Genomic DNA, 26103 nt, shown 5'->3' on the forward strand with positions numbered 1-26103 from the left:
GTCTTCTCCGGACAAGCTTTTATCCGGAAGCCCCAAACAATCGGAAAGGGGATTCATCAGAGAAAATGACTTGACCCCAGTCCTCAGCAGTCCAAACCCTGTACCTTTTGCAGAATTTCAGTCTGTCCCTGATGTCTTTCCTGGAAAGAAGTGGCTTCTTTGCTGCCCTTCTTGACACCAGGCCATCCTCCAAAGGTCTTCGCCTCACTGTGCGTGCAGATGCACTCACACCTGCCTGCTGCCATTCCTGAGCAAGCTCTGTACTGGTGGTGCCCCGATCCCGCAGCTGAATCAACTTTAGGAGACGGTCCTGGTTCTTGCTGGACTTTCTTGGGCGCCCTGAAGCCTTCTTCACAACAATTGAACCGCTCTCCTTGAAGTTCTTGATGATCCGATAAATGGTTGATTTAGGTGCAATCTTACTGGCAGCAATATCCTTGCCTGTGAAGCCCTTTTTGTGCAAAGCAATGATGACGGCACATGTTTCCTTGCAGGTAACCATGTTTGACAGATGAAGAACAATGATTCCAAGCACCACCCTCCTTTTGAAGCTTCCAGTCTGTTATTCGAACTCAATCAGCATGACTGAGTGATCTCCAGCCTTGTCCTCGTCAACACTCACACCTGTGTTAACGAGAGAATCACTGACATGATGTCAGCTGGTCCTTTTGTGGCAGGGCTGAAATGCAGTGGAAATATTTTTTGGGGGGATTCAAAGAGGGACTTTGCAATGAATTGCAATTCATCTGACCACTCTTCATAACATTCTGGAGTATATGCAAATTGCCATCATACAAACTGAGGCAGCAGACTTTGTGAAAATTAATATTTGTGTCATTCTCAAAACTTTTGGCCACGACTGTAGAGAATGACATTAGACACATGTATCCATTAATCTATGTGATGATGCCTCATCAGTGGTCATTGAGTCATTGATCTACAATTATCTATAAATGAGGCCAATTTTTTTTTATAGGCTAAAATGCCCGAGAGGAGAAAAGGCTCCCAATCGGAAGACAAGAGATAAATCCCATGACAGGAAGTAGGAAGTGAAGGAGAAAGAAGACAAAGGAAGAGGAAGAAGCGTTACACACAAAGAGCCAAGCAGGGCGTACTCAGAAAACGGGTCCTTCTGCCACCACCTGGTTTGATGGTCACTCTCTCCGACCCACAGCTGAACGTTACACAGCCTGCGGTACAAAAAGAGAGGGAGAGAGAGAGAGAGAGAGGGAGGGAGAGAGGAGAGGGAGAGAGGAGAGGGAGAGGGAGAGGGAGAGAGAGAGAGAGAGAGAGGAGAGAGGAGAGAGGAGAGAGGAGAGAGGAGAGAGGAGAGAGGAGAGAGGAGAGAGGAGAGAGGAGAGAGGAGAGAGGAGAGAGGAGAGAGGAGAGAGGAGAGAGGAGAGAGAAGAGAGAGGAGAGAGGAGAGAGGAGAGAGGAGAGAGGAGAGAGGAGATAGGAGAGAGGAGAGAGGAGAGAGGAGAGAGGAGAGAGGAGAGAGGAGAGAGGAGAGAGGAGAGAGAAGAGAGGAGAGAGAAGAGAGAGAGAGAGAGAGAGAGAGAGAGAGAGAGAGAGAGAGAGGAGAGGGAGAGGAGAGAGAGAGAGGAGAGGGAGAGAGGGGAGGGAGAGAGGGGAGGGGTAGAAAGAGCGAGGAGGGGTAGATAGAGATAGAAAGAGGAGAGAGGGGGTATAAAGAGCGAGGAGGGGTAGATAGAGATAGAAAGAGGAGAGAGGGGGTATAAAGAGCGAGGAGGGGTAGATAGAGATAGAAAGAGGAGAGAGGGGGTATAAAGAGCGAGGAGGGGTAGATAGAGATAGAAAGAGGAGAGAGGGGGTATAAAGAGCGAGGAGGGGTAGATAGAGATAGAAAGAGGAGAGAGGGGGTATAAAGAGCGAGGAGGGGTAGATAGAGATAGAAAGAGGAGAGAGGGGGTATAAAGAGCGAGGAGGGGTAGAAAGAGATAGAAAGAGGAGAGAGGGGGTAGAAAGAGCGAGGAGGGGTAGATAGAGATAGAAAGAGGAGAGAGGGGGTATAAAGAGCGAGGAGGGGTAGATGGAGATAGAAAGAGGAGAGAGGGGGTAGAAAGAGCGAGGAGGGGTAGATAGAGATAGGAGAGAGGGAGAGAGAAAGAGGTACACATACACACAGTAAGAATGGAACAGTAAGTACACTGAGGAACAGAGGGAGATGGAGAGAATGGAGAGGGATGGAGAGGATAGAGCTGCACTGGGAGAAATAGCAGCCCCTGGTGGTATGGGGTGGTGGTATGGGGTGGGGAAGGGGTGGTGGTATGGGGTGGGGAAGGGAATGTGGTATGGGGTGGGGAAGGGAATGTGGTGGTATGGGGTGGGGAAGGGAATGTGGTGGTATGGGGTGGTGGTATGGGGTGGGGAAGGGGTGGTGGTATGGGGTGGGGAAGGGGTGGTGGTATGGGGTGGGGAAGGGGTGGTGGTATGGGGTGGGGAAGGGGTGGTGGTATGGGGTGGGGAAGGGGTGGTGGTATGGGGTGGGGAAGGGGTGGTGGTATGGGGTGGGGAAGGGGTGGTGGTATGGGGTGGGGAAGGGGTGGTGGTATGGGGTGGTGGTATGGGGTGGTGGGAAGGGGTGGTGGTATGGGGTGGGGAAGGGGTGGTGGTATGGGGTGGTATGGGGTGGTGGGAAGGGGTGGTGGTATGGGGTGGGGAAGGGGTGGTGGTATGGGGTGGGGAAGGGGTGGTGGTATGGGGTGGGGAAGGGGTGGTGGTAAGGGGTGGTGGTATGGGGTGGGGAAGGGGTGGTGGTATGGGGTGGGGAAGGGGTGGTGGTAAGGGGTGGTGGTATGGGGTGGGGAAGGGGTGGTGGTATGGGGTGGGGAAGGGGTGGTGGTATGGGGTGGTGGGAAGGGGTGGTGGTATGGGGTGGTGGTATGGGGTGGTGGTATGGGGTGGGGGAGGGGTGGTGGTATGGTGTGGGGGATGGGTGTTGGTATAGGTGGGGGAGGGGTGGGGTGGGGGAGGGGTGGGGTGTTAGTGGAAGATGAACTTTTCCTCAACGGGCAAATGAGGCCTACTGGAGGCAGATGGAAGGACGAATGGGACGGAGGGATGAGAGCCAAGGCCTAGGCAGTAGGGCGCCGTGTGGGGCCTACCTTGGGTGGGGGCACAGAGACTGGGCACGGACAGCGTAGCTTCGCTGGTGTAGGTAGAGCACAGATTCTCACTGGAGGGGCCGAGATGCTTGAGGGGCCGTGGTCGGCTCCCTGAGGCAGGGTGGAGGTTGGGGTCGGGGAGGCCCACAGGGGCCAGGAGGAGAGCCTGGTAGGGTGGGTACACTGAGGGGGCGCTCTGTGCAGATAAAGTGCTGCCTGAAGTTGACACACACAGACACCATACACACAGAGGAGGAGAACAGGGGAGGGAGGTGGACAGGTCAGGGGAACAGCCTCCAAAAATGCAGACACGCACACAGTGACTCTCACACATAGTGTAGGTAGGTAGGTAGGGTGCAGAGTGCTGGGTTACATCATAAACAATACAGCTAGTTCACTGTATGGTTTAAAAGTGAAGGAAGGAGAGAAGAGAAGATTGGTTTGCCACAAGTAGTCCTGTGAAGAGAAAGCGAGTACAGTAACAAAGTCCCTACTTTAACACACTGGCTCTGCCAATACCCTCTACTGAGGAGGACCACAGGTTAGAGGACAGGACCTGGCAATAGTGGCCTCTAACAAAGATGGTGGATAAATGAAGATCGCTTATTCCGGCCGTTTACCATTGAAAGAAAATGTATATCTCCCATAGACACCAATGTGATAGCAGCTGGGTCTGGTCTACTAAGTTGACTTCAATTGAAGCAGAAAAAAAACAGCGAGTGGGATGTCTCACTTCCTTTTCCATCTCTGGCTCTAACACACTTAAGGTCAAGAGGTTAGAGGTCAAGGGCTTCAGGGGGCTCTTGCTGATATGACCAGTTCAGACAGAGGTCAGGAGTTAGAGGTCAGGGGTTAGTAGTACCTGGCTGCAGGGGGCTCTTGCTGCCCTGGGAGGAGCTGCAGCGGCTGGACTTGCTGCTCTTGCTTTTGGTGGGTCGTCTCCTGCGACCGGCCAGGGCTACAGCTGGAGGGACCACCACGGCTGGAGGCACCTTGCCCAGCCTGGCGAACAGGGAGTCAATCTCATCCTTCTGCTTGGTGTGCAGGGCCTGGATCTCCTTCATGTGCCTGGAGAGGAGAGGAAATGAGAGGGAGCTGAATAGACAGCACATCAAAAGTCTTCCCCAAATCCAATCAGTCTAATATCACAGGAACATTTCAGGTGAAGATAGACATCTGGGGGTTTTAGGAATGGAAACAGAAGCACTTAAATGTGACAATTCAAAAAGGGATTTTTTTGGAACAGGAACATGTCAGTCGAGCAGAAGAGGAGAGAGAAACAGGGTGAACCTACTAAAGCAGAAGAGAGGAGAGAGAAACAGGGTGAACCTACTAAAGCAGAAGAGAGAAACAGGGTGAACCTATTAAAGCAGAAGAGAGGAGAGAGAAACAGGGTGAACCTACTAAAGCAGAAGAGAGGAGAGAGAAACAGGGTGAACCTACTAAAGCAGAAGAGAGGAGAGAGAAACAGGGTGAACCTATTAAAGCAGAAGAGAGGAGAGAGAAACAGGGTGAACCTACTAAAGCAGAAGAGAGGAGAGAGAAACAGGGTGAACCTACTAAAGCAGAAGAGAGGAGAGAAACAGGATGAACCTACTAAAGCAGAAGAGAGGAGAGAAACAGGATGAACCTACTAAAGCAGAAGAGAGGAGAGAGAAACAGGGTGAACCTACTAAAGCAGAAGAGAGGAGAGAGAAACAGGGTGAACCTACTAAAGCAGAAGAGAGAAACAGGGTGAACCTACTAAAGCAGAAGAGAGGAAAGAGAAACAGGGTGAACCTACTAAAGCAGAAGAGAGGAAAGAGAAACAGGGTGAACCTACTAAAGCAGAAGAGAGGAGAGAAACAGGATGAACCTACTAAAGCAGAAGAGAGGAGAGAGAAACAGGGTGAACCTACTAAAGCAGAAGAGAGGAAAGAGAAACAGGGTGAACCTACTAAAGCAGAAGAGAGGAGAGAGAAACAGGGTGAACCTACTAAAGCAGAAGAGAGGAGAGAGAAACAGGGTGAACCTACTAAAGCAGAAGAGAGGAGAGAGAAACAGGGTGAACCTACTAAAGCAGAAGAGAGGAGAGAGAAACAGGGTGAACCTACTAAAGCAGAAGAGAGAAACAGGGTGAACCTACTAAAGCAGAAGAGGACAGAAACAGGGTGAACCTACTAAAGCAGAAGAGAGAAACAGGGTGAACCTATTAAAGCAGAAGAGAGGAGAGAGAAACAGGGTGAACCTACTAAAGCAGAAGAGAGGAGAGAGAAACAGGGTGAACCTACTAAAGCAGAAGAGAGAAACAGGGTGAACCTATTAAAGCAGAAGAGAGAAACAGGGTGAACCTATTAAAGCAGAAGAGAGAAACAGGGTGAACCTACTAATGCAGAAGAGAGAAACAGGGTGAACCTACTAAAGCAGAAGAGAGAAACAGGGTGAACCTACTAAAGCAGAAGAGAGGAGAGAGAAACAGGGTGAACCTACTAAAGCAGAAGAGAGGAGAGAGAAACAGGGTGAACCTACTAAAGCAGAAGAGAGGAGAGAGAAACAGGGTGAACCTACTAAAGCAGAAGAGAGGAGAGAGAAACAGGGTGCACCTATTAAAGCAGAAGAGAGGAGAGAGAAACAGGATGAACCTACTAAAGCAGAAGAGAGGAGAGAGAAACAGGGTGAACCTACTAAAGCAGAAGAGAGAAAAGAGAAACAGGGTGAACCTACTAAAGCAGAAGAGAGGAGAGAGAAACAGGGTGAACCTACTAAAGCAGAAGAGGACAGAAACAGGGTGAACCTATTAAAGCAGAAGAGAGGAGAGAGAAACAGGGTGAACCTACTAAAGCAGAAGAGAGAAACAGGGTGAACCTATTAAAGCAGAAGAGAGGAGAGAGAAACAGGGTGAACCTACTAAAGCAGAAGAGGACAGAAACAGGGTGAACCTATTAAAGCAGAAGAGAGGAGAGAGAAACAGGGTGAACCTACTAAAGCAGAAGAGAGAAACAGGGTGAACCTATTAAAGCAGAAGAGAGAAACAGGGTGAACCTATTAAAGCAGAAGAGAGAAACAGGGTGAACCTATTAAAGCAGAAGAGAGAAACAGGGTGAACCTACTAATGCAGAAGAGAGAAACAGGGTGAACCTACTAAAGCAGAAGAGAGGAGAGAGAAACAGGGTGAACCTACTAAAGCAGAAGAGAGGAGAGAGAAACAGGGTGAACCTACTAAAGCAGAAGAGAGGAAAGAGAAACAGGGTGAACCTACTAAAGCAGAAGAGAGGAGAGAGAAACAGGGTGAACCTACTAATGCAGAAGAGAGAAACAGGGTGAACCTACTAAAGCAGAAGAGAGAAACAGGGTGAACCTACTAAAGCAGAAGAGAGAAACAGGGTGAACCTACTAAAGCAGAAGAGAGGAAAGAGAAACAGGGTGAACCTATTAAAGCAGAAGAGAGGAGAGAGAAACAGGGTGAACCTACTAAAGCAGAAGAGAGAAACAGGGTGAACCTACTAAAGCAGAAGAGAGGAGAGAGAAACAGGGTGAACCTACTAAAGCAGAAGAGAGGAGAGAGAAACAGGGTGAACCTATTAAAGCAGAAGAGAGGAGAGAGAAACAGGGTGAACCTACTAAAGCAGAAGAGAGAAACAGGGTGCACCTACTAAAGCAGAAGAGAGGAGAGAGAAAGAGGGTGAACCTACTAAAGCAGAAGAGAGGAGAGAGAAACAGGGTGAACCTACTAAAGCAGAAGAGAGGAGAGAGAAACAGGGTGAACCTACTAAAGCAGAAGAGAGGAGAGAGAAACAGGGTGAACCTACTAAAGCAGAAGAGGACAGAAACAGGGTGAACCTACTAAAGCAGAAGAGAGAAACAGGGTGAACCTATTAAAGCAGAAGAGAGGAGAGAGAAACAGGGTGAACCTACTAAAGCAGAAGAGAGAAACAGGGTGAACCTATTAAAGCAGAAGAGAGAAACAGGGTGAACCTACTAAAGCAGAAGAGAGAAACAGGGTGAACCTACTAAAGCAGAATAGAGGAGAGAGAAACAGGGTGAACCTATTAAAGCAGAAGAGAGGAAAGAGAAACAGGGTGAACCTACTAAAGCAGAATAGAGGAGAGAGAAACAGGGTGAACCTATTAAAGCAGAAGAGAGGAGAGAGAAACAGGGTGAACCTACTAAAGCAGAATAGAGGAGAGAGAAACAGGGTGAACCTACTAAAGCAGAAGAGAGGAGAGAGAAACAGGGTGAACCTACTAAAGCAGAAGAGAGGAGAGAGAAACAGGGTGAACCTATTAAAGCAGAAGAGAGGAGAGAGAAACAGGGTGAACCTACTAAAGCAGAAGAGAGGAGAGAGAAACAGGGTGAACCTACTAAAGCAGAAGAGAGGAGAGAGAAACAGGGTGAACCTACTAAAGCAGAAGAGAGAAACAGGGTGAACCTACTAAAGCAGAAGAGAGGAAAGAGAAACAGGGTGAACCTACTAAAGCAGAAGAGAGAAACAGGGTGAACCTACTAAAGCAGGAGAGAAACAGGGTGAACCTACTAAAGCAGAAGAGGAGAGAGAAACAGGGTGAACCTACTAAAGCAGAAGAGAGGAAAGAGAAACAGGGTGAACCTACTAATGCAGAAGAGAGAAACAGGGTGAACCTACTAAAGCAGAAGAGAGGAAAGAGAAACAGGGTGAACCTATTAAAGCAGAATAGAGGAGAGAGAAACAGGGTGAACCTACTAAAGCAGAAGAGAGGAGAGAGAAACAGGGTGAACCTACTAAAGCAGAAGAGAGGAAAGAGAAACAGGGTGAACCTACTAAAGCAGAAGAGAGGAGAGAGAAACAGGGTGAACCTACTAAAGCAGAAGAGAGGAGAGAGAAACAGGGTGAACCTACTAAAGCAGAAGAGAGGAGAGAGAAACAACCTACTTTTCCCGTAACCGGTTGACCTCCCTCTTCAAGTCCTCGTCCTCAAACTCAGAGTCGTTATCAGAGCTCATGTAGGAGTTGTTGAGGCTGGGCAGGGAGCTCTGTTTGTCCTCTGGGCTGAAGAGCATGGTGGCCAAGCTAGGATCAGTACTAGGCCCGTTAGCCTGGGAAGCGGGTGGCTGCTCGAACACAGCCTCGGCTGCCTCATCCTGGGCTCGGCTCACTGAGAAGCGGCCCACCCTGGCATCCGGTGCGTTGGTGACCTGGAAGCGGCCAATGGTGGTGGGCTGAGGGGAGGCGGTCCGGTGGGGGAGGGAGGGCAAGCCGTCCACAACATCTCCCCCACCGGTCTTACCGCCGCGGAGAGGGGAGGAGACATTGTGCAGTGTGTTCTCTGGGCTGGAGAGAGAGGAGGAAGAAGAGGAGGTGGAGGAGGAGGAGGATTTTGTGGGGCTCCCTCTCTCGATTTTGTGGGGACACTGGTCTGCAGCCACAGAGACCTTGGGAGGGGGACAAGTGATAGAGATTATGAAAAGACAGAATTTAAAAGGCCCAGATCAGCCATAAGGACCATCCCTACAATCATAGAAAACTATTCTGAAGAGAGATGGATGAAGAACATAGAGACTGACCACCAGGCAGACAGCGCTGGAATATTCCAATCAGGTAAATAGAGATGGAAAAGGTACAGGTAGAATTCCATACCTGGAATCGTCCAAGTTGGAATCCTCCAGCAATAGGCGACGTGATTGGTTCCCCTTCCAGCGAGAAAGGCACTGAAACGACCAATGAGACATCATCCCGTTACAATGCAACAGTCGGCAAAACATCCCAAAAGAAAAGGACACACACTAACAGGTAGCACGACCGTTTCAAAATGGAGTAAGGATAGATGTTGAAGTACACACCTGGCTGGCCACCTGCAGGCATCCCAGTGAGGGAGGACTATGGTACAGGGGGGAGAACACAGTGTGACTGTCCTGTCTAGAGTCACACCAACAACACATTCCACATACCACCACATGAGCTGTACAGGAGCATGACAGTGATAGCAGTATTAGACAGAGCAGAATAATAATGACTATAAAACACAGATTAAAAGAAATAGTATCCATTTACTTTTTCAAGGTCAAAAACATAAAACTAAATCTGACATTTCAACAACTAATAAATACATGGTCATTCCTCCAGGCCTGAAGGGGGCATGTGTGTGTGTGGTTATGGTACCTGTGTGGTGACACAGCTGACAGAGACAGTCTCTGGGCTCAGGGCCCTCCTCAGCTGGGCATCCAGGTCTTCCAGAGGCTGCTGGGACTAGTGGGCAACAACAAGCCGTTATAGACGTTAGTCAAACAGACGGCAACACATCCTAACACTGTAACACACCCAGAACACATCAAACTCATTGGTCTCTAGACATGAATTAGTGTTGAATTTCATCTAGCAAAATGTTATGATTTCTGTGAATCACAGCAAAAGGATAGCTTTCATTTTTCCATATTACACTTGAAAGACTGAAAGATTTAGGTAAAATACTTGATTGAGTTTTATTTAGTCAAAAACTGGCTTCAAGACAAGGTATCCAGGTGAAGTTCAAAATCAATATATTAAAAGGGACATTTCCCCCTTTCTCAACTTCATATTCCTCATCTCCAGCACCACCCCAAAATTGCACATTTCTGTAGTCAGAAAGATAGTTTCCAGTGACATCAACCAATTAGTACACACAATTAAGTGGAAATTGGCAATACTTCCTCATAATTGGTTAAAATCACATGATGCACACCGATGATGTCACTGGAAACATTTATCTTCCTCCATCTTTTTTTACTACAAAAAATAGAAAGGTGACATTTTCACATATGTTGATGTTGGGGGGGTGCTGGAGATGATGAATATGAAGATGAAAATGTCACAAATATCCCTTTAAAGAATTTCACATCAGAACCATTAGAGCCACAGGAGGCAGATGCAGTCGCTTTCTGGAGATCAAATCACCTCAGACCAGAGCAGAGCTTTGAACGGATAATTACACATCACTCTTCCAGACGAAAGAAAATAATGAACCCTCTTCCTTACAAAGAACAATGCTCTGGTTTGTTCTATTTCTAGATTTTAACGTTCACGCTGTGGACAACACTGTCTGACTGGGTATAAACGAAACTGTAATCTCCTCTAGCCTGGGGGAGCCTGTGTTCTCGTCTTTCCTATTTATTCCCTAGTTGATTTAGTTTATGAAAGAATGCGCTGTGGGAGAGAAAAACTCTGTCTGGATGTAATATTTTGCTTGGCGAGTCTTCTCTTTCTTCGTGGTAGAAAACTATTAAAATATTGTGCTGACAAAAACCACTGACAAATGATGATGAGTGATGTTGATCTCCCCAGCCTCCCTAATGGGTCTGTCTGGAGAAAGACTGAGGGAGGAGAGAGAGGAAGGAGAAAGAAAGGAAGGAGAAAGACAGAAAGAGGAAAGAGTGAGAGAGAGGAGAGGGTGAGATGGAGGGAGAGACAGAGGGAGGTTAGAGTCAAAGAAAGAGAGTGGGATAGAGGTGCAGGAGAAAGAGACAGAGACACAGACTTCGACAGAGAGAATCAGATAAAACAGAGGAACAGACGTGGTTAATGAGAGTCACAGGTCATCATGCTGCTCCTCCAACACAGAGAGAACCAGAGATGTCTTCTTCAGACACGGAACAGATTGAGCCTGATCTGATCTTCATGCGTCACTAGTTTTTACACAGGAGACGAATAAAGATGGGAGGGAGATGGAGGGATGAAAGAGAGAGAGAGGTACAGATAGAGGGATGGATGGAGGGATCTCTTAACATCACTTAGGAGAGAGAGAGGCGAGGGGTGCAGATAGAGGGATGGATGGAGGATCAAAATGGCAGTCAGGAGAAAGAGGGAAAGGCACCTGAGTTAGACAGGGTCCTGGGAAGGGTGCCATGTAGTCTGAGGGAGGAGGGGGGCCAGCCTGAGCCTGATCTGAGCCCACAGGCAACACCTAATAAACAGAGGGATGAAGAGAGGGATGAAACGGAGAGAAGGCACTTCATGATAGAGGAGAGCTAGGAAAACATAATGCACTGCAGCCACATGCAGCTAGAAGGCCAGGGGATTCTACCTGCAGCTCTCTGGCTGGGACCATGGACATTAGACAATAAACAAAGACTGTAGTGTTACTTAAGCAATAAGGCCCTAGGAGGTGTGGTATATGGCCAATATACCAAGCCTAAGGACTATTCTTATGCACGACGCAACGTGGAGTGCCTGGATACAGCCGTTAGCCGTGGTATATTGGCCATATAGCACCTTTGATGTCCTGAGTGGCGCCCCGGTCTAAGGCACTGCATCTCAGTGCTTGAGGCGTCACTACAGATGCTCTGGTTCGATTCCAGGCTGTACAACAACTGGTCGTGATTGGGAGTCCCATAGGGTTGGTCCAGCGTCGTCCGGGTTCGGCCGGTGTAGGCCGTCATTGTAAATAAGAATTTGTTCTTACCTGACTTGCCTAGTTAAATAAATACTAATATACCACGAACCTCCGGGGTGCCCAATTACTATTATAAACTGGGTGGGTTGAGCCCTGAATGCTGATTGGCTGACTGCCGTGGTATATACGGCTTTGCTTTATCTTGGCCAGGTCACAAATTGTAAGTGAGAACTTGTTCTCAACTTGCCTACCTAGTTAAATAAAGGTGAAATAAATAAATAAATATCAGACCGTATACCACGGGTATGACAAAACATTTATTTGCACTCCTCTAATTACGTTGGTAACTGGTTTATAATAGCAGTAAGGCACCCCGGGGGTTATCACGGCTAAGGGCTGTGCCCAGGTACTCAGAGTTGCGCTGTGCGTAAGAACAGCCCTTAGCTGTGGTATATTTATTGGCCATATACCACACCCCCTCATGCCTTATTGCTATTATAAACTTGTTACCAACATAAATATAACAGTAAACAATTAGTATTGCATCATACCTGTGGTACTGTACATTGTCTGGTATACCACAGCTTCAGGCCAATCAGCATCCAGGAGCCAAATTACCCGGTTCATAATATGGCTTCTAGATGTTTTTTTGTACCTTTATTTAACTAGGCAAGTCAGTTAAGAACATATTCTTATTTACAATGACGGCCTACCCCGGCCAAACCCGCTGTGCGCCGCCCTATGGGAGTCCCAATCACAGCCGGTTGTGATACAGCCTGGATTCGAACCATATCTCATCTAGAAGCCGTTACCCATTAACATATCTCATTCTAGAAGCCGTTAACCATTAACATATCTCATCTAGAAGCCGTTAACCATTAACATATCTCATCTAGAAGCCGTTAACCATTAACATATCTCATCTAGAAGCCGTTAACCATTAACATATCTCATCTAGAAGCCGTTACCATTAACATATCTCATCTAGAAGCCGTTAACCATTAACATATCTCATCTAGAAGCCGTTACCCATTAACATATCTCATCTAGAAGCCGTTAACCATTAACATATCTCATCTAGAAGCCGTTAACCATTAACATATCTCATCCAGAAGCCGTTAACCATTAACATATCCCATCTAGAAGCCGTTAACCATTAACATATCTCATCTAGAAGCCGTTAACCATTAACATATCTCATCCAGAAGCCGTTAACCATTAACATATCTCATCTAGAAGCCGTTAACTATTAACATATCTCATCTAGAAGCCGTTAACCATTAACATATCTCATCTAGAAGCCGTTAACCATTAACATATCTCATCTAGAAGCCGTTAACCATTAACATATCTCATCTAGAAGCCGTTAACCATTAACATATCCCATCTAGAAGCCGTTAACTATTAACATATCTCATCTAGAAGCCGTTAACTATTAACATATCTCATCTAGAAGCCGTTAACCATTAACATATCTCATCTAGAAGCCGTTACCCATTAACATATCTCATCCAGAAGCCGTTACCCATTAACATATCTCATCTAGAAGCCGTTATCCATTAACATATCCCATCTAGAAGCCGTTACCCATTAACATATCTCATCTGGAAGCCGTTAACCATTAACATATCTCATCTAGAAGCCGTTACCCATTAACATATCTCATCTAGAAGCCGTTAACCATTAACATATCTCATCTAGAAGCCGTTAACCATTAACATATCTCATCTAGAAGCCGTTAACCATTAACATATCTCATCTAGAAGCCGTTAACCATTAACATATCTCATCTAGAAGCCGTTATCCATTAACATATCTCATCTAGAAGCCGTTAACCATTAACATATCTCATCTAGAAGCCGTTAACCATTAACATATCTCATCTAGAAGCCGTTAACCATTAACATATCTCATCTAGAAGCCGTTAACCATTAACATATCTCATCCAGAAGCTGTGTTATGACACCATAACTACAGTGGGGGGTTTTAACAACTATATGGTGCGCTACCTGACATCTAGGGGGGGATGGACACAGTATAGAATAGAGTTGTTGGCATGCAACAGAAAGCACAGCAAATGTTCATTCAACTAAATGTTAGGAAACAAAAGCAGTTGATCAAGGAGGTTAACAGGCTGTTAAAGGTGGAGTTGATACAATCACATGGCAATCATTTGATTTAACTTTGATTTAACCTTTATTTAACTAGGCAATAACTGTGTATGTCAACTATGTAATAATGACGTATAATTCTCCAAAAGATTACAAATACAAAATTACACAAACTTACCTTACCCAGAGGTGTCATAAAAATCTTAAATGGTTGTTAACATGCTGTGTGTGTTATAAACAGTGCTCTTCAAGCCACATCTAATAAGCTAGCCTCCACATTCATGCTGACTGACTCACCGGTAACCTAGACAGAGGTGCTTTGGCGGGGGTAGTCTGGGTATAGGTGGAAGGGGTCCCAGCCTGTCCCGGGGTGGTGAGGGGGGTCCCAGAGACATGCCCTGGTCCTGAGGAGGCCAGGGGGAGGCTGGAGGGGGGCAGGGGGGTGCCTGTGGAGCTGGCGGTGGATGAGGGACCGGTTGGGGAAGAAGTTCCCGGGACACCAGTGCCTCCGGCTGGGTCGATAGAGCCATCGGCCTGGGTGGTTCCACCACCGCCCAGGTCCATGAAGAGGGAACGAAGCTTCTTATCCAGGGCGTGGATGTCATCGATGCCCAGGGCCGCCTCACACTCCCCACCCTGGGCGTGGGTCTGGTTGGGCATTGTAGCGGGCTGGGGCTGGGTGTGCACCAGGGTGGGCTGGGGCTGGGTGTGCACCAGGGTGGGCTGGGTAGGGACCGTGGCCCCTGGGCCTAGAGAGGCTACAGGCGAGGAGGAAGAAGGGAGCTCTGCACTGGGGTTAGCCATGGAGGGGGCTAGCAGGGGGCCTTGGATAGCCGTGGTGGGGACTACGGTAGCGGTGAACTGGGGGACAGCAGTGGAAGGGACAGGGAGCTGCTCTGAGCTTCCTCCACCTCCACTACCACTGCTACAGCTGCTGACCAGGGGGGCCGTGGCGGAATGACAAAGGACTGTAGTGGGTATGGAGGTGGTGGGACCACCAGGGATGGAGCCTGGGCCAGAGGTCTGGGGGAAGGAGGCTGAGGTGGGGAGGACAGCAGGGGCTGGGGGGGACACAGAGGTGGCTGGGGCAGGGACTGGGGCTGTAACGCTAGGTACGGAGGAGACCACGGGTTGGGTCACCGGCAGGGTGAGAGGGGCCTGGGAAAAGAGAGGCTGGGTAGCAACAGACTGGAGCTGGGTGGGGAGGGGTGCGGTGGCCTGGTGGATGGTTGCAGGTGGGGAGGTGGAGGCTGGAGGGGAGATGGAGACTGAGGGGGGAGGGGAGGTCACAGAGGCCTCAGATGGAACCTGAGCATGGGGGATAAGAGCAGAGGCTATAGGAGCAGTGGAGAAGACTGGGGTGGTGGTGGTGGTGGCTGCAGCAGGGACCAGGACAGGCAGGGAGGCTATGTGGATGGAGGGAGGAGCGGTGCTGGGTCCTGGGTCGTACTGGCCCTGATTCTGTCTCATCTCTGAGAAGGCCTGTTGCAGGCTGACCGCTGAGGCCGACTGGGACAGACCCTGACCTGCAGCACGGCCGGCTGGGGAGAGAGAAAATGAGGGAGAGATGGGCAGGGAAACAGAGAGAGTGATAGAAAGAGATGTGTCAACACCCCATCACTAAGTAAAACAGTGATGTTAACCATCACCTTTAAAATCAGGCCATACACCACAGATAGGACATTAACTAAACTACTGTTACATAGCAACTAGACATTCATAAACATGTGATGTTTTTATTATTAACTTTACAATACAACAACATTCAGTCGGTCACAAGATCAGATGATCCCGCTTTTCAGAAACATCAAAATGTTATTACATTTGGATGCTGAATGCATTATCTTGTTGACTAATAAGATAACTTATTGGTAGGCTGTCACTGTGTGTGTGTGTGTGTGTGTGTGTGTGTGTGTGTGTGTGTGTGTGTGTGTGTGTGTGTGTGTGTGTGTGTGTGTGTGTGTGCGTGCGTGTGTGCGTGTGTGTGCGCATGCTAAACTCACCGTTAAAGGACTGTGAATCTTGTCTCAGTAGGGCAGAGCCTGCAGCCGCTGAGTCAGCAAAGAACTGGTCCTTGAGTCTGGACTCAGGCACGGGGCTGACTATAAACCTCCTGCCTGCAGAGTGGACCACCTGGGCTGCACAGGAAGGGATACCTGGAGATAGACAGAAATGGTAGGGTCACACATAGGGTTAATGCAAAATGGGTGCCTCTATTGAAATCAATACATTTACATTTCGGAACGTTCCATAATTCATGGTACAACAAATTGGATTACAGATGGAAAAATATAATGGAAAACATGTCGGTAATTTATTTTGTAGGGTACCAATTCCCTGTGTGGACATTGTGTTGGTAGTTTTACCTGGCAACGGTTCAGATATAGCAGGGATCTGTTGCTGCTGGAGGTCACTAACTATCTGGGAAACAATCTGTGACACAAGATGCAGTCAGAGTCTGATACAGTACAACAGCCGTTTACAACGATCCATGATGAAGTTAAACCAATGTACCTGGTATAGAAGGGTTAAGAATGATGCTCTTTCACAGCAACAACATGGAGGAAAAACAAATGGAGAGACGTCACTCTACCTGGGTGTTTCCATCTTTCTCCAGACCCTTCTCGTCAGCCATCTCGATGACCTCACGGACCTGCTCGATGAACGACTCCCTCTCGCTCTCCAGTATAAAAAGACTGGTGACCTGTAGTCACACACCAGGAAAGAACAGCCCTCTCAATCACAGTCCTCATTCTTCTCAGCATCTGATGGTTGGATTGATTCATCATTTCAGAATGGATTAATCAAAGTCAAAACAGCTGGACAGTCTGGTGAAATAAAGCCTTTCATTATTATCAGATCGACTCTCTGGACACGAGACAAACACCATCAGGGAACATCACAACAAGTAGACTCTCTGGACATGTCCGAGACAAATACCATCAGGGAACATCACAAGTAGACTCTCTGGACACGAGACAAATACCATCAGGGAACATCACAACAAGTAGACTCTCTGGACATGTCCGAGACAAATACCATCAGGGAACATCACAAGTAGACTCTCTGGACACGAGACAAATACCATCAGGGAACATCACAACAAGTAGACTCTCTGGACATGTCCGAGACAAATACCATCAGGGAACATCACAAGTAGACTCTCTGGACACGAGACAAATACCATCAGGGAACATCACAACAAGTAGACTCTCTGGACATGTCCGAGACAAATACCATCAGGGAACATCACAACAAGGTCGTGATTCTGGGCTACTGCAATCAGAGAGGGGAGACGGCTCAATAATGACAGAGAGATGGAGGGGGAGGGAGGACAGAGACAGCGAGAGAGAGACAGCAAGAGAGAGAGACAGCAAGAGAGACAGCGAGAGAGTGAGAGCGACAGCAAGAGAGAGAGACAGCAAGAGAGAGAAAAGAGGGAGGGACAGCAAGAGAGAGAAAAGAGGGAGGGACAGCAAGAGAGAGAAAAGAGGGAGGGACAGCAAGAGAGAGAAAAGAGGGAGGGACAGCAAGAGAGAGAAAAGAGGGAGGGACAGCAAGAGAGAGAGACAGCAAGAGAGAGAAAAGAGGGAGGGGCAGCAAGAGAAAGAGACAGCGAGAGAGACAGCAAGAGAGAGAAAAGAGGGAGGGACAGCAAGAGAGAGAGACAGCGAGAGAGAGAGACAGCGAGAGAGAGAGACAGCGAGAGAGAGAGACAGCGAGAGAGAGAGACAGCGAGAGAGAGAGACAGCGAGAGAGAGAGAGACAGCGAGAGAGAGAAAAGAGGGAGGGAGTGTGCTCGTAATCTTTTCTGTAGTTACCATAATCTGTGCTATTTCCTCTGGGTTATCTCCGTCCAGATCAAACTTAAACGTCACCATCTTTCTGTTGTGCGTTTCCAACTGGCATTCAGCTACCCTGTCGCCCATGTTGGATATCTGGGGAAAACAAAGGAACAGAGGCCAGAATAAAATGTGGATGAAATGAAAAGATGAAAGAGAGCAGCTCTTCAGATTTATCGACAGAAATCACACGGCCTGTTTGAACGGCTCTGTGTCGGTCTGTCTAATCAGTAGGGCCTGAACGATGCTGTGCCAGGGAACTCAAATAGGCAGGTATCAGTACAGGGAGTTACACACCAGAGACAGACATTAATCAGATGCTGTATGCTCCAATTAGAGAACACTTTCCAAGAAAATAAAGCTTATTGAACTGAATTTTTTTTAAATGAAGCTGGTGGGAGACAAGAGCACCGAGCAAAGGCTAGGGCAATTAAAAGATTATGTAAATCAAAGTTTATAATAGGTAGGCCTATAATATAAACAAAAATAACAGGCTTATTACAGGTGCTAAACACACTAATGAAAAATAATGTTTGATGTAGTATATATCGGTCATTTCCCCTGGGCTGACTCTTACATTTAGTACATTCAACTTGGCTTTGCCAATCTTGTCGGTACGAGAACGACTCCGTACTGAGCGCCGCTGGTGTCGCTTGATGGAGCGCCCCTCTTGTCTGCCTCCATCATTTCCATCGCTCAGACCGGACGCCACGTCAGAGTGACCGCTGAGTGAGACACACAAACACCGTTAAAATTCATGATCTGAAGAATGAGAGCGAGACCACATGCCCAACAACCATGACTAATTATACATTTAGAGATATATTTCCCATCTCTTATACAGTGAGGGAAATAAGCATTTGATCCCCTGCTGATTTTGTACGTTTGCCCACTGACAAAGAAATGATCAGTTTATAATTTTAATGGTAGGTTTAATGGGCTGAGCTACAAGACCATCGCCAAGCAGCTTGGTGAGAAGGTGACAACAGTTGGTGCGATTATTCGCAAATGGAAGAAACACAAAATAACTGTCAATCTCCCTCGGCCTGGTGCTCCATGCAAGATCTCACCTCACCTCATGAGAACGATGAGGAATCAGCCCAGAACTACACGGGAGGATCTTGTCAATGAGCTCAAGGCAGCTGGGACCATAGTCACCAAGAAAACAATTGGTAAGACACTATGCCGTGAAGGACTGAAATCCTGCAGCGCCCGCAAGGTCCCCCTGCTCAAGAAAGCACATATACATGCCCGTCTGAGGTTTGCCAATGAACATGTGAATGATTCAGAGGACAACTGGGTGAAAGTTTTGTGGTCAGATGAGACCAACATGGAGCTCTTTGGCATCAACTCAACTCGCCGTGTTTGGAGGAGGAGGAATGCTGCCTATGACCCCAAGAACACCATCCCCACCGTCAAACATGGAGGTGGAAACATTATGCGTTGGGGGTGTTTTTCTGCTAAGGGGACAGGACAACTTCACCGCATCAAAGGGACGATGGACGGGGCCATGTACCGTCAAATCTTGGGTGAGAACCTCCTTCCCTCAGCCAGGGCATTGAAAATGGGTCGTGGATGGGTATTCCAGCATGACAATGACCCAAAACACACGGCCAAGGCAACAAAGGAGTGGCTCAAGAAGAAGCACATTAAGGTCCTGGAGTGGCCTAGCCAGTCTCCAGACCTTAATCCTATAGAAAATCTGTGAAGGGAGCTGAAGGTTCGAGTTGCCAAACGTCAGCCTCGAAACCTTAATGACTTGGAGAAGATCTGCAAAGAGGAGTGGGACAAAATCCCTCCTGAGATGTGTGCAAACCTGGTGGCCAACTACAAGAAACGTCTGACCTCTGATTGCCAACAAGGGTTTTGCCATCAAGTACTAAGTCATGTTTTGCAGAGGGGTCAAAATACTTATTTCCTTCATTAAAATGCAAATCAATTTATAAAATTTTTGACATGCGTTTTTAGGATTTTTTAGTTGTTATTCTGTCTCTCACTGTTCAAATAAACCTACCATTAAAATTATAGACTGATCATTTCTTTGTCAGTGGGCAAACGTACAAAATCAGCAGGGGATCAAATACTTTTTTCCCTCACTGTAAATCTCGATTTGTATATCTTTACCATCAGTTAAACATGTATCTTACCTCTCCATGGACGAGGGCACTTGTGGTGGTTGTAACTGTGACTGCTCCAATGACAAAGGCTGAGGAGCAGTCTGAGAGGGCTGGAACACACAGTACAGGAGAACAAAGGCTCAGAGAACTGTGTAAAACTTGTTTGACAATAAAGAGAGTGGAAAGTAGTGTGGTCTTTGGAGATGAAAGGCTTCAGAAGGTACTGAGGTTAAAAAGAGGCAGAATATGACACTTAAAAGCATGTGAGAGCAGCAGTATAAAGAAATATGAGTCGGCTCCCTTGTAGGTCTGAAAGTACTAACCCCACCACAACAAAATGTTTGACAGCATCTATGTCCAGAATGTTTCATCCACATCTAGCTACTTGTAAACATAAAATATATGACTAGACACATCCACAACCAACTCAGGACTCCAACTACTCTCCATCATCCATACGACCAGGCAGGGGGGACATGACGAAGGGGGTTTGGCTGACCACAGGTACCTGGGGCTGGGCATCTCCTGGCGGCTCTGGGGAGGTGCTGGCTATGCTGATGACGGGCACCACAACGACCGGCGGCTGAGTAGGCATCATTTGGGGCGGCATAGGGGAGGCCGGGGGCGCCGGCGGTGGATGAGTCACCAGAGTGGGTACAGATACAGAACCAGGTAGAGGATGAGCCCCAGGAGGCAGAGGTAAGTCTGCAGCTGCTATAGGGCTCTGTGGTGACACCAGGGCTCCCCCAGGGGTCGGCTGCATGGGTGACACCGCCCCTTGGGCTGCAGCTGCAGTAACCGGGACCGAGGGCTGATTGAAGGCCATCTGTGCCACAGAGACGAGCCCCATTGAGGAGGGAGGTGGAGCCATACTGCAAGGCTGGGGGCGGGAGGAGGAGAGCAAGGGGCGGGTCAGGTCAGGACTGGCTAGGGTAACGAAGGGTCATGGGAACTAGGTTGGAGTGGGCGGATTATGGATGATAGAAGTCTACTTCTATGGGATGGATATTATGTTGGTGGTTGACTAAAGGGTGACTGAAGGAACAAAACTCAAGGGGATAAGAGTGTGAATGGTGGGTGTGACAGAATTGAACACTGTGCATACAACCACTAAACAAACAAAGTCAACACACAAAGCCACGCACCACAACAACATGCGACCAAACACGATGTTTCTCACAAATGGCATGAAACCGGATGTCAAATGTCAAACCGCAGGTTCAACTGGTTCAACTGCACTGCTAAGGTGTGGACAGGACACCTTATGAGGCCCTCTCCACTCACTGGTACAACACGCCTGCGGTGACATCATGCTGTTGGTCACTAACATGGACTCTAATGGAACAGCCATGGCCGTCCATTAGACCTCAATTCACATTTATCAACAAACACAGAAGGACAGATACTGTTCTACTGGGGCCCAAACAACAACAACACAAGCGATACTGAGTGAGGACAGCTGAAACTAATGGAAATGGACACACGAATAGTCACACACATAAACACGTTCTACCACCCTAGTGGGGACCAGCACTATAACAACAGCACAGTGAGTGGTACCTGGACCAGAGCTAGCTATAACAGCATAGTGAGTGGTACCTGGACCAGAGCTAGCTATAACAGCAGCACAGTGAGTGGTACCTGGACCAGAGCTAGCTATAATAACAGCACAGTGAGTGGTACCTGGACCAGAGCTAGCTATAATAACATCACAGTGAGTGGTACCTGAACCAGACCTAGCTATAATAACAGCATAGTGAGTGGTACCTGGACCAGAGCTAGCTATAATAACATCACAGTGAGTGGTACCTGGACCAGAGCTAGCTATAACAACAGCACAGTGAGTGGTACCTGAACCAGACCTAGCTATAATAACAGCACAGTGAGTGGTACCTAGACCAGAGCTAGCTATAACAGCATAGTGAGTGGTACCTGGACCAGAGCTAGCTATAACAACAGCCCAGTGAGTGGTACCTGGACCAGAGCTAGCTATAACAGCCAGTGAGTGGTACCTGGACCAGAGCTAGCTATAACAGCATAGTGAGTGGTACCTGGACCAGAGCTAACTATAACAGCAGAACAGTGAGTGGTACCTGAACCAGACCTAGCTATAATAACAGCATAGTGAGTGGTACCTGGACCAGAGCTAGCTATAATAACATCACAGTGAGTGGTACCTGGACCAGAGCTAGCTATAACAGCAGCACAGTGAGTGGTACCTGGACCAGAGCTAGCTATAACAGCAGCACAGTGAGTGGTACCTGAACCAGACCTAGCTATAATAACAGCACAGTGAGTGGTACCTGGACCAGAGCTAGCTATAACAACAGCCCAGTGAGTGGTACCTGGACCAGAGCTAGCTATAATAACAGCACAGTGAGTGGTACCTGGACCAGAGCTAGCTATAATAACAGCCCAGTGAGTGGTACCTGGACCAGAGCTAGCTATAACAACAGCCCAGTGAGTGGTACCTGGACCAGAGCTAGCTATAACAACAGCCCAGTGAGTGGTACCTGGACCAGAGCTAGCTATAACAACAGCCCAGTGAGTGGTACCTGGACCAGAGCTAGCTATAACAACAGCCCAGTGAGTGGTACCTGGACCAGAGCTAGCTATAACAACAGCCCAGTGAGTGGTACCTGGACCAGAGCTAGCTATAACAACAGCCCAGTGAGTGGTACCTGGACCAGAGCTAGCTATAACAACAGCCCAGTGAGTGGTACCTGGACCAGAGCTAGCTATAACAACAGCCCAGTGAGTGGTACCTGGACCAGAGCTAGCTATAACAGCCAGTGAGTGGTACCTGGACCAGAGCTAGCTATAACAGCAGCACAGTGAGTGGTACCTGGACCAGAGCTAACTATAACAGCAGAACAGTGAGTGGTACCTGGACCAGAACTCTCTATAACAGCATAGTGAGTGGTACCTGGACCAGAACTAGCTATAATAACAGCCAGTGAGTGGTACCTGGACCAGAGCTAGCTATAACAGCCAGTGAGTGGTACCTGGACCAGAGCTAGCTATAACAACAGCCCAGTGAGTGGTACCTGGACCAGAGCTAGCTATAACAACAGCCCAGTGAGTGGTACCTGGACCAGAGCTAGCTATAACAACAGCCCAGTGAGTGGTACCTGGACCAGAGCTAGCTATAACAACAGCCCAGTGAGTGGTACCTGGACCAGAGCTAGCTATAACAACAGCCCAGTGAGTGGTACCTGGACCAGAGCTAGCTATAACAGCCAGTGAGTGGTACCTGGACCAGAGCTAGCTATAACAACAGCCCAGTGAGTGGTACCTGGACCAGAGCTAGCTATAACAACAGCCCAGTGAGTGGTACCTGGACCAGAGCTAGCTATAACAACAGCCCAGTGAGTGGTACCTGGACCAGAGCTAGCTATAACAACAGCCCAGTGAGTGGTACCTGGACCAGAGCTAACTATAACAGCAGAACAGTGAGTGGTACCTGGACCAGAACTAGCTATAACAACAGCCCAGTGAGTGGTACCTGGACCAGAGCTAGCTATAACAGCCAGTGAGTGGTACCTGGACCAGAGCTAGCTATAACAGCAGCACAGTGAGTGGTACCTGGACCAGAGCTAACTATAACAGCAGAACAGTGAGTGGTACCTGGACCAGAACTAGCTATAACAACAGCCCAGTGAGTGGTACCTGGACCAGAGCTAGCTATAACAGCATAGTGAGTGGTACCTGGACCAGAACTAGCTATAATAACAGCCAGTGAGTGGTACCTGGACCAGAGCTAGCTATAACAGCATAGTGAGTGGTACCTGGACCAGAGCTAGCTATAACAACAGCCCAGTGAGTGGTACCTGGACCAGAGCTAGCTATAACAACAGCATAGTGAGTGGTACCTGGACCAGAGCTAGCTGGTGTGCTTGGTAGAGATAGTAGAGGTGTTCTAAGCTGGGTGAAGGGGACATAACAGAAGCGCCCAGCTCACTAGCACACAGCTGAAGAACACCAACCATGCATACAGACAGACCAGACAGACCAGGGAAGGCAGGCAGACCAGACAGACCAGGGAAGGCAGGCAGACCAGACAGACCAGGGAAGGGAGGCAGACCAGAGAGACCAGGGAAGGCAGGCCAGGGCAGGCAGGTAAGCCAGGGCAGGCAGACCAAGCAGCATGTCACAGGTCATAGAAGTGTAATGAGTGGATGAAAGAGTGAGAAAGTCAATGGAATAAAAACAGAAAGAAAGCAAGGATGGAAAACTGAAGTAAGAAATGTGAATGTTAAAAAGTGTTAACAAGAAACAGAACAGATTATACTCCATAGAAAGAGAATATCAGTATTATTTAAATGAGATGGTTGTGTAATACTTACCACAATGGACATGAGTTAGTCAGCGACATTGTAGTACTTACTGAATCGGTTTCATAAGGGGGTTGGTTTATTTTGACATTGGCTTTTGTGAGTGTTTGGTTTATTTTGGCAAAGTTGTTGGACTTTGAAGGCGATGGAAGTTCATGTTTGTTCTCCTAATGTAGTAAAACATCACTATAACTAATACCTCTATTCATATGCCTGAGAAAAGTAAACTCCTAATCACATAACCAATGGCCCTGAAGGTTTTCCATCGATTGCTGAATAATTGATGGAGGTTTGGGTTTGTGTTACTGACTTGGTTCAGACCAACTCTGGCAGGTCTTCAGTGGACCCATCTATGGGTTTAGGTAAACACACTGGCCTTCAGTGGACCCATCTATGGGTTTAGGTAAACACACTGGCTCAGGGGGCTGTGCTAAACTCAGCAAAAAAAGAAATGTCCTCTCACTGTCAACTGCGTTTATTTTCAGCAAACTTAACGTGTAAATATTTGTATGAACATAAGATTCAACAACTGAGACATAAACTGAATAAGTTCCACAGACATGTGACTAACAGAAATTGAATAATGTGTCCCTGAACAAAGGAGGGGGTCAAAATGAAAAGTAACAGTCAGTATCTGGTGTGGCCACCAGCTGCATTAAGTACTGCAGTGCATCTCCTTATGGACTGCACCAGATTTGCCAGTTCTTGCTGTGAGATGTTACCCCACTCTTCCACCAAGGCACTTGCAAGTTCCCGGACATTTCTGGGGGGATGGCCCTAACCCTCACCCTCCGATCCAACAGGTCCCAGACGTGCTCAATGGGATTGAGATCCAGGCTCTTCGCTGGCCATGGCAGAACACTGACATTCCTGTCTTGCAGGAAATCACGCACAGAACGAGCAGTATGGCTGGTGGCATTGTCATGCTGGAGGGTCATGTCAGGATGAGCCTGCAGGAAGTGTACCACATCAGGGAGGAGGATGTCTTCCCTGTAACGCACAGCGTTGAGATTGCCTGCAATGACAACAAGCTCAGTCCGATGATGCTGTGACACACCGCCCCAGATCATGACGGACCCTCCACCTCCAAATCGATCCCGCTCCAGAGTACAGGCCTCGGTGTAATACTCATTCCTTCGAGGATAAATGCGAATCCGACCATCACCCCTGGTGAGACAAAACTGCGACTCGTCAGTGAAGATAACTTTTTGCCAGTCCTGTCTGGTCCAGCGACGGTGGGTTTATGCCCATCGGTGACGTTGTTGCCGGTGATGTTTGGTGAGGACCTGCCTTACAACAAGCCTACAAACCCTCAGTCCAGCCTTTCTCAGCCTAATGCGGACAGTCTGAGCACTGATGGAGGGATTGTGCATTCCTGGTGTAACTCGGCAGTTGTTGTTGCCATCCTGTACCTGTCCCGCAGGTGTGATGTTCGGATGTACCGATCCTGTGCAGGTATTGTTGCACGTGGTATGCCACTGCGAGGACGATCAGCTGTCCGTCCTGTGTCCCTGTAGCGCTGTCTTAGGCATCTCACAGTCCGGACATTGCAATTTATTGCCCTGGCCACATCTGCAGTCTTCATGCCTCCTTGCAGCATGCCTAAGGCACATTCATGCAGATGAGCAGGGACCCTGGGCATCTTTCTTTTGGTGTTTTTCAGAGTCAGTAGAAAGGCCTCTTTAGTGTTCTAAGTTTTCATAACTGTGACCTTAACTGCCGACCGTCTGTAGGCTTTTACCGTCTGTAGGTTCATTAACTGCCTACCGTCTGTAGGTTCATTGAACAAGCACGGGAAACAGTGTTTAAACCCTTTACAATGAAGATCTGTAAAGTTATTTTAAATGTTTACAAATTATCTTTGAAAGACAGGGTCCTGAAAAAGGGCCGTTTCTTTTTGTGCTGAGTTTATATGTGGGCTTGTGTAAAATGTGTCTGTATGAATGTATACAGTATCTGACGGAATATGAAGGCATGAGTCTGTTACCTGTTTGGTTTTGGGGACCCTCACTCTAACTTGATTAAGGTGTGTGTGTGTGATATGAAATGTGTGCACAGCGTGTGGTTAAGTGCCAGTGTTTGCATGTGCACTCTGTGTGTATGTATGCATTGGTCCCTTACCTGTGTGGGCTGTGGTCCAGGGGGTAGCTGGGTCTGAGAGGGGCTCTGTACCACGGTGCTGCCTGCCTGCTGCTGCTGGGGCTGAGAGACCATGGGCTGGGAGGTGGGGGGGAGAGAGGCCTGCAGGGGGGT

The 26103-nt window shown here is 48.0% G+C and overlaps 1 protein-coding gene across 3 annotated transcripts; it reads right to left on the minus strand.

The window, feature by feature from the left end:
- Nucleotides 1–1094: 1094 nt before the first annotated feature.
- On the minus strand, nt 1095–26103 carry LOC129849619 (serine/threonine-protein kinase WNK1-like; the record flags this gene model as incomplete). 3 transcript variants are annotated; one of them, XM_055916436.1, is given in 17 exon segments in its annotated part: nt 1095–1190; nt 3126–3341; nt 3988–4193; nt 8014–8513; nt 8719–8789; nt 8922–8958; nt 9241–9327; nt 10928–11017; nt 13855–15098; nt 15561–15713; nt 15924–15990; nt 16151–16261; nt 17379–17495; nt 17977–18124; nt 19547–19626; nt 20025–20396; nt 25972–26103. In XM_055916436.1, coding segments are annotated over 17 exon segments (3727 nt in total), but the record flags the coding sequence as incomplete, so codon positions are not given.

Source organism: Salvelinus fontinalis, unplaced genomic scaffold, assembly GCF_029448725.1.
Source record: "Salvelinus fontinalis isolate EN_2023a unplaced genomic scaffold, ASM2944872v1 scaffold_1582, whole genome shotgun sequence".
NCBI classification, from domain to species: Eukaryota; Metazoa; Chordata; class Actinopteri; order Salmoniformes; family Salmonidae; genus Salvelinus; species Salvelinus fontinalis.